This window comes from Nicotiana attenuata, unplaced genomic scaffold, assembly GCF_001879085.1.
Source record: "Nicotiana attenuata strain UT unplaced genomic scaffold, NIATTr2, whole genome shotgun sequence".
NCBI lineage: Eukaryota > Viridiplantae > Streptophyta > Magnoliopsida > Solanales > Solanaceae > Nicotiana > Nicotiana attenuata.
The window spans coordinates 1,053,074-1,062,273 of record NW_017670311.1 but is presented as its reverse complement, the minus strand read 5'-3'; the positions used below and the strand labels follow the sequence as shown (position 1 = coordinate 1,062,273).

Below are 9,200 nucleotides of genomic sequence, written 5' to 3'. Positions count from 1 at the left end.
CAAAGATAAGACAATATTGGCCGAAAACTCCAGACTCAAACAAGTACATAAGTATCTCCTTTCTAAGGATTTGAATTTATGAATGAGTTGATCCACAATTTGTATGGGTATCAGAACAAGGAGAGAATTCAACTCTCCCCATCATCTTTCATCTAAAGAAACAAAAAATTGCGTAATGAACCCATGCAAAAAAATAATCAATACACGTATTGGAGCGTGTTATAAACCTAAAAAAAAAAAATCTACAAGGTGGTAATACTATTCAACAGTTAATATTGAAAACTATTCTCACACTACCTGGTTCCTTCAGCTCTAACATAATCTCAAGTAATATCTGTGGTTCAAGATGTGCAAAGACTCCATGATCTGCCCGATAATAGTTTCATGTTGTTCTTGTCAAATGCTTAAACATTAAATTGAACAAATTAAGTAACTCTTACTTGTGAATAACAGGATAACCATGGTTGCCGTGCAGTTCTGACAATCTCAACGCAAATTTGAGCAGAAGAAACTCTCCTTGCCACACAGCGAGGCGTCAAAAATTTAGCTGCTAATGTCATTTCTTGAAAGATGACTAAATATTTACTGAAAAACGTTCTGAATAATAGCTTTTACATGTGCTATTCATTTTCAAAAGTTTGTGAGGAATATACAAACATGTTTGCCAATGACCGAGTGAAGTAATGGGAATGTGCTGACTCTCTAAGATCCCGCATCAACTTCACGGTTGTCTTCCATTCCTGAGCCAATTTCACCTCCAGAGATCATATTCATAAATCTTCTCGTGGCTTGGCTGACAGCACGAGAAGTCTTCTTTGCTGCCCCAGCTACAACTGGCTGCAAAGATATGACTGGCAGATCTGCTCTCTCCTGAATCATTGCTAACGAGACAATCAAACAGAAGCTCAGTAGAGTCTAAGTTAGGAAAAAATGACATGATCTGCCTTTATGAAAGGATATATGAGAGAGAGCATACACATTGTTTGCTGGTGAGCAAGAGACCCAATTTGTTTGATTCCAGCTTCTGCTGCTTGCACAGCTCGAGCAGATTTATTGACACCATCAGCTATCTCTTGACTGAGCATCACATACAATAACAAACATTACTCCCCGAAACATATATTGAGTCGTAGCTTAAAGAGGATTGATAGTAAATGAACGGATGGGATGGGCAGAGGGTGTATGCTAAAGAAAAGATATGGAACTGACAATGCCACAAATTCGAGCATCTGCCCAGACCTTGGCCACCTTATTAGAAGCTTTAAGTTAATTACCTCCTATTATTCACTGAAAAGAGTCAAATTTTATTACCTTATTCGTAATAAAAGGGGTCCTTACCAGCAAAATTATCACTTGGTAAGTGAGTGGAAAGAGTATGTTCTAAACTAGTTATATAGAAATTCTTTTTTCTCTTTCTTATTTACAGGAAAATACTCTAGGAATTTCTGTCAGCCAATAGATGTTAGAAACCTAATGCACGAGAAATTTCCACATATTTTCAAAATTTTCTATTATTTTCTTTTCTAGTTTCATATCCAGCAACCATCAAGAAAACTGCCTTTGTTCAGTCCTATCAATTTAAAAACTTTTAACTTGGCTCATTAAATCAACAAAGTGCCCATTCTAAGACAGTACAAATAATAATCTTTTTGTTCTCTCTTTCCCAACAACAACAACAACCCAGTAAAATCCCACTAGAGGGGTCTGGGGTAGGGTAGTGTGTACGCAGACCTTACCCCTGCCCCGGAAGGAGTAGAGAGGATGTTTCCGAAAGACCATCAGCTCAAGAAAACAAAAAGAAAATTAGCAGTAGTTACAAAAATTAGCACCCAAGGGTGTGGCCTAGTGGTCAATGAAGTGGGTTAAAGAAGTAAGAACCATGAGGTTTCAGGTTCAAATCCTAGCAGAGGCAAAAAACGCTAGGTAAGTGCTTCTCATCTGTCCAAGCCTTGGTGGACTGGTACCTTTTGTTGGTGGGAGATAGCAGGTCTCCCATGGAATTAGTCAAGGTGTGTGTAAGCTGGACCAGACACCACAGTTATCAAAAAAAAACAAAAAAAGTTACAAAAATTAGTTCATATCTAGAAGTGTCACCACAGCTTGAAACCTAAAACAAGGATTAGGAAAGGTGGTCAAATTTAAGGTAAAGTCTCAGAAGCATTCAACAATGATTGATGGCCTCTGTGGAGTTGCAAGAAACTATTACTTAGAGATCAACCCGGTTAACTTGAGAGTAAGCTGGAATTAGCCTTGACCCAATCTGCTCTACTTGTACCTCACCGATGTCAGATTCACCAGATTCTCTAAGTCCCAGAGGAACTTTTTTTGGGGGATGAAGTTGTTTCATCGCAAGCATCAAGAAGCAGAATTACACCCCAGAGGACATTTAACATTGTTATAATATTGAAGACCCAAGTATGTAGAGCACACATAAGAAACCAAAGTTGAAGGCTAACCACGAAAAAAAAATATTATTGGTTACTGCCTTAAGAGTCCATGTTGTACAGCTCACTCTCATAATTCTACTAATAAAGATAGTAGAAAGATGAATTTAAATCATATATTTTCATCCGGAGTACTTCAAGTCAAATTGTTTTGAGGTTTCATACCTTACACTACAAATTGTCCAAGGACATATCAAGAAGATAATGCTATTACTATAAGTTGAACAATTTCTTCCCTGAGAAGAATTGATTATCTTGTTTTGTGAATAACTGCAGTTATTTTCACTTCTCGGATGATGGTGTTCCATCATACATGACTTCCCGATCAGACAATAAGCAAAGAGCAAGGATAAAAGTTCTCAAAAATGGGTAAATGCGAGAATAGAATGAGACAACACTTCCTCCTTTGCACAAACTGAAGATCTATGAAGAGTGGGATCACCAATGACACAAGTATTCCAAGGAAGAACAGATATTACGGGGGTTAGATTGCACCATAATGTATCCAAAAATGTAGACTGCGGCAACTAGAGTCCCAGAGAAAGAAGTTGTTCATTAGTATTTCGTCAAATACGGGAAGCAAATTCAAAATAAAGTTCAACTTGCTCAAAGTAAAATTATCCATTGGTAAAAGTTCCCTGCCTAGGAGGGTTTGCTTTTTGTGGAGAGCTACTTTGATGTTTTTGTAGTAGCAAATTTGTTTATTTCCCTAGTTTCAATGAAAAATTCAATACCTTTCCACCGTTCTACAGGTATACTTTCGAGAAGCACGACAATTTATATTTCAACCGCTATTATACAACTATTTAACTTATAAGTCCAACGGATAATGCAGAATCTCACATCATTTTTCTTTAAGCCCTTTAAAAGATTAAAAGGTGCACCAGATTCTATGAGATTTGATCAACCAATTATTTACCTTATACAAAAAAAAAAAAAATTGATCAACCAATTATGCTTCTTGCATCATCACGACATTAAGGCCCCCTCCCAAAATACACGAAGAATAAGCTTTTCAATCATAAATCATAGTAACAATTACATTATCAAGTGAAAGCAGCCAGCCCTTGAGATGTATAGGGAATGAATATTTCCTTTGAAATAACAACACTATCTAGCTTCCAGATATTTCTCATCTTCAAAGAGCATCAGTCAGTTTGTTCTAAGTCACTTCTTTAATGATAATGGCGAAATTTGTTACCTTAAATCACCCAATTCCAGTGTAAGGTCACTGATTTCCATTCCAGACAACCTGATAGCAGCCATTGTACTAGGAAGCTCCTCTCGAGCAGTATCTGCCAACTTTGACAGAGATATTGCTGCTCTACGCATTGCCTACATAAAGAAATGATCAAACGAGTTCACCTAAATTTCTAAAAAGGCATGTGTAAAAAAATCAGAAAAGTGGATTTTCGAGACAATTGTGTTCAAATGAAACACAAATGTGCCACCATAACCAAGACAAGAATGCCTTACACCTATCTAAGTGCATATCCTGCAGTAATGAAGACTTCTTTTTCTTTTCCCTCGGCGAGCATTTAGGGGTTGTCCAATAGGCAGAAAGGACTAACACATAACTAATTTTCCAAATATCCTGTTTGTTCCATAAGATTCAGAGCCAGGCTTGGAGTTCAGGTTATGCTTTCTGACAAGCTTGTATCTCTTAAATACCTTACATTTCTATCTTAATCTTTTTTTTTTAAAAGGTGCAAACAGCAACCAATAAACTATCATTGGATTATATAAGTAGTAAGGTACAACCAGTAAGGTTCTCATACACTAAGTTGCTCGGATACGGTTGCGGATCTAGAGGTCGGATCTTTCGAGATATAAACTCTAAGATTCAGGGATACGGATCCTAGTACCACGGGGTGCGTGGATCTGGCTAAAAATAACTCAAAAAATAAAAATATAAAGGTAACTCTAAATTATGATAAATTTTATGGAATGTTTACATATAGCTCGTAAAGAATGGATTTCTTTTTTATTCTCAAGTTGTAGATAAGTAGAGGATTGATTTTCCAAATAAGGTATGCTATTTTCTTCAAATTTACCCTAGTTTTGGTTCTGATTTCGGGAATCAAATTGTATCTCGCCTCGTATTTTTTCATCCGCCGTGGTCAAAGTACCCAAAATTATTTGACCAAATCCAGTAGGAATCCCATACCCACACCCATACTAGTGTCGTGTTGACACGGGTGCGGCACCTAAACTGCCGTGTCAGAGCAACTTAGCTCATACATAAATAATGCATACAGACATGCACCAAAGTTTGGAGCAATAATAAAACATATCATATGGGGCATTATCTACATGGAATAGTCTGGTTGAGAACAATCAATTTGCAATAAGCAGAATGAGATCAGTTTTGACCCGGATTGTCTATTTAGTTTAACAAAATCTTAGTTTTAGAGCTCAGATGTTTCTCAAGTAGGACTAATGAATTAATTAATGTAAAATACAATAGATGTGTATGCATACGTAATGTTTTCCAACTGGAATAAGAAAATCAACATGGTACATTCCTACAAATTAAATAACTGTAGTATCTTATGATGACAGTTTTGAGCTTGTATAGCGCATTGTTATCCCTCAAGGTCTACTGAACCTTCTAAAGACTATCAAACAACCTAAACTAATGCAAGTCAAAGGAGAATAAACATGAGCAACCTATACAATTTATCATGGCAAGACATTTTCACCATCAGGGGCGGATGTACAATTCGGGGTACGTGTACGGCTTTGGCAGAATTTGTCTTAAGAAATCTATTTTATGGTACAAGTTATTGTAATTTAGAACTCATTAACTCAAAAGGGCTAAAATCCCGAACTCATAAACTTTAAATCCTGGACATGCCTCTGCTCACAATACTCTCAAACAGAATCCCTAATCATATTCGTGCTGGAATAAGAAAATGGCTTTCTGTCACAAACCACAGACTTAGCTTCCATTTATTAGCATAGATTCCTGGCGTATGCAAGTTTCACGGAAAAGTTTATACATATAAAATGCTATACACAGAAAGAGCTACAAACACTCTTGCAATGTGATCTCTATGCAACGGAAGCAAATTAGGAAAACAAATGCTTAAACCAAAGTACTAGAACCAAGCAAGAGATTAAGAGAACTTACAAATAGTGTTGGTACAGCTGCAACTACCAAGCTTGTGAAAGCCACCGACGTCTGCCATAAAATGTAGTTATACTTAAAAAATGCAATTTCGAAGATTATATGTCATTTCCAGGGGAAAAAAACTAACAATTCCTCAAAAGAATAGGGGATTTAAATAAAAGTACCGTGCAAGCAATGAAGGCCAATAGAAAGAAAGCTTGGTCACTTAAGCTAAATTTAGGAACGAACAAGCTTGGTAAAATTCTAGGGCTTCCGACTTCGACATTGAGCGACTCAGTAACCTCCGGCGAAGAAATTTCTCCATCTACGGTTTGCTTGTAGGTTTCCGTTCCGGCGGCAGCGGAATCAACGGCGGATGATGATTTGGACGAACAAATCGTCAGGGAGAAGCTACTAGAGATTTTGTTGCCGGAGATGAGTCTGACCGAAGAGGGAAATTTCACTCTGAACGTCGCCGTTTTATTATCATGGGAATAGCCGGAAATGAGAGTGACGGTGGTCGGAGAAGAACGGGAATATGCAGTAATTAGACTGAGCTTCATGACCTGTGTGCTTCAAATCTTTGGAACTAACGGTGAAATCTACTGTTAGGAGTATTTTAAGTATACAATTTGCGATCACAAATAGGAGAAAGTAATTACACTTTTTCTGTGAAATTATTGTTGTTATATTAGAAACTAAATTTTTTCTGATAAAATAATTTTATTTCATTAGAGGGAAAGATTTTAAATGCAATTTTATCAAATTTAATTTGTTTAAGTTAATTTATTTATTTATTTTTTTCATTCCCTACGTCAAAGAGCTCCCCACTTTATTCTTGGATAATTTTATCAAATTATTATTATTATTATTATAAGTAGGAAACTATACGCTTGCATATACTAAGATTTTTCGATTTTATCATATCATTTGGAATTCAGATTTTATGTATTCTAGTCTTTCTGTTTTCCATCTAACAACGGGTGGACAAATTATGCAGGTGCAATTGGACTGCTAAAAAAACTAGGAGAGTGCAGCTTGTTCAAACTATTGACGCGTATTGTAAAAGTTTATGTATGGTCAGATGCTAATGTAATTTCCAAGATGGCTCTAGCTGCTGGGCAAAGAGCATGTATACTTTAATTTATTGGAGGCGCTTAATTTAACTAATCTGCGACTATGGATTATGGATGTATAGGATAAAATATGTTCATATTAAAGTATCACATGAGAAAATGATATGTGGAACCGAATACAGAAGATAAGCGGGTCCGAAGGCAACAATCTTGTTTGTTATCAGAGATAATGGTATTCATAAAGGCGAAATAAATGTCTCCCATCTGGTAGCATTTAATGGAGAATATTCTACAACATTAAGTATACGATCCGTTAAATAGAATATGACATTCACCGCCTACCGTTACACATTCTCCAATGGCCCTCATGATTGTTATTAAATAGGGGCTTGATCCTAGGACTTTGTTCCCTAGATGTAATTATAAATAGTGAGCTCTACAATCATTGTAAGGGGCACGAATTTTCTGACAAGCATATACTATACTCTGTTTAAAACACAATAAAATTTTACCTTCTTGCTTATTTATAATGTTATTACTACCTCCGGGAGCAGACTTCTTCTATTTTATCTCAACTTCAAGGCCAAGTCTTATATTTTTGTCTAATTTATTTATCATTTTAGGATCAAATCGATTCACTTGTCTATAAACTCCGTATAAATTTAATTGTACTGTTTTACGGGTAAATAGTTTGGCGCCCACCGCGGGCCTTAGACAATTATGTAATTAAATTGATCCTTGCATCTATTACTAACTTGTTTGATTCTTTGTTCTTAGCAAAATCATAAAAAATAGCAGATAACGATGTCAACATCGCACATAACGTTGAGGCCCAAGGAAATCAGCCTCAACACAAAGATTCCATCAATGACACGCGCAACGAGAGGGATGAGGCCACGCCTATTCATGGCGGGCAATATCCACGACATGTTCGAGAGGCAACTCTTGATGGTGTTGACGACAAGCACATCGTTGAAACAGTAAGGATCCTGAAGGAGCAACAAAAGGCCATTATGGGCCATTTCTCACGGCAGGATCAGGCATGATGGAGTTAAGGCAGGTGTTGTCGGGTGCTTCCAGCAACGCGAATGGACGAGGTCCAATTCCTCCCGGTGCTCTTGCAAATCAAACAACGCAGAGGGTCGATAACAACACCCCAAGGGGCAAAGTCGGCTTTGACAGGGCCGGGGGGAACAGTAGCAGATCCGGTAACAACAATGAGAATGATCCCTTCAAAATCGATCTCATGCAGTTTATGAGGGAAATAAACGCCCGAATGGATCAAATTTCAGGCGCACCACCAGTATTGAAAGGACCGGGTTCAAAGATGTACACCCAATTGTCGTTCAAACCAAGCGTGGCACCAGAGTTGATCCCGAAGCGGTTAAAATGCCAGACGTGCCGAAGTATGATGGGACTTCAGATCCTTAGGAGCATATCACCACCTATACAATGGCGGTAAAGGGAAAAAATTTGGCTCCACACGAGATTGAGTCAGTCTTATTGAAGAAATTCGGGGAGACCCTCACGAAAGGAGCCCTGACATGGTATTCACTCTTGCCCGAGCATTCCATAGATTCATTCGAGATGCTCGCGGGTTCTTTCATTCAGGCCCATGCTGGGTCCAGAAAGGTACATGCCCGAAAGACCGACATATTCAGGATTGCACAAAAGAGTCCGAATTATTGCAGGAGTTCGTGACCCGATTCCAGAAAGAAAGGATGGTTCTTTCGGTCGTACCAGACGAATGGGCAGCAGAAGCATTTACTAAAGGGTTGAACCCGAGAAGTTCCTGTTCTTCCTGAAAATTGAAAGAAAGTTTGCTCGAGTTTCAGGCAACAATATGGGCACAACCGGTACGAGTCAAAGATAAGAATTGAGGATGATCAGCTTGGTTTCTCGGCGTCGCCCAAGGGTCGGGACCTGGAGATGGATAAAGAGAAATTATAGGATGATTTCGACACAGTTCTACGGTCTTCAAGGGGGCAGTTTTTGCCCTATGAACGGGCCGAAGGACGCAACAGAGGTTTTTGGTGGGCGGATAGATTTGCTACCGATAGGAGAGCTGATCACGACCTGAATAATAGGTCATTATGGGACAAGGAGAGATCCGGTTCTAGAGATTCTTCCTACCCCAGGCTTTACGAATACAACTTCAACGTCAGCGTAGTAGAGCTGGTATCGGCTATAAGGAATATTAAAGAACCACGGTTCCTAAAGCCAATGAGATCTGATCCCAGCCAATGAGATCCTAATTTGTAGTGTGAATTACCATGGGACCAACGATCACCGGACAGGGGACTGTTGGCATTTGCGTGAGGAGGTGGCAACAATTCTAAAAACAGACATCTCAAAGAATTTTTAAGCGACCAGGCTAAAAACAACTATGGCCGCAATCATGATAATGCAGAACCTTCGAAAGCAGGAGAAGATCCCCTACGCTTGACGATCAACATGATTTTCGGGCGGAACGAGATTAATGGTATGACATTTTCGGCGGCAAAAAAGATGAAGGTGTTAGTGACCCACAGTAAGAGACTCCGGGAAGTCGCAGGTGGATTGCTGCTG

The 9,200-nt window shown here is 38.4% G+C and overlaps 1 protein-coding gene across 1 annotated transcript; it reads right to left on the bottom strand.

Moving 5' to 3' along the window:
* Positions 1-367: 367 nt before the first annotated feature.
* On the bottom strand, positions 368-6,210 carry LOC109237641. The gene is made up of 5 exons (XM_019403967.1): positions 5,742-6,210; positions 5,578-5,628; positions 3,646-3,779; positions 977-1,077; positions 368-881 (listed from the first exon to the last, which is right to left on the bottom strand). Exons 1-5 carry the CDS (start codon positions 6,117-6,119, stop codon positions 703-705), a joined length of 843 nt encoding a protein of 280 aa, XP_019259512.1. The 5' UTR covers positions 6,120-6,210; the 3' UTR covers positions 368-702.
* Between the last annotated feature and the right edge of the window lie 2,990 nt (positions 6,211-9,200).

Excerpts from the sequence above, each read along its gene's own strand:
- LOC109237641 (XM_019403967.1), bottom strand. The coding sequence starts at position 6,119 with ATGAAGCTCAGTCTAATTACTGCATATTCCCGTTCTTCTCCGACCACC. Across the intron at positions 3,780-5,577 it reads CAGCTGTACCAACACTATTT|GCAATGCGTAGAGCAGCAAT; the intron begins GTAAGTTCTCTT and ends TTCTTTATGTAG. Across the intron at positions 882-976 it reads TGCTCACCAGCAAACAATGT|CAATGATTCAGGAGAGAGCA; the intron begins GTATGCTCTCTC and ends TTGTCTCGTTAG.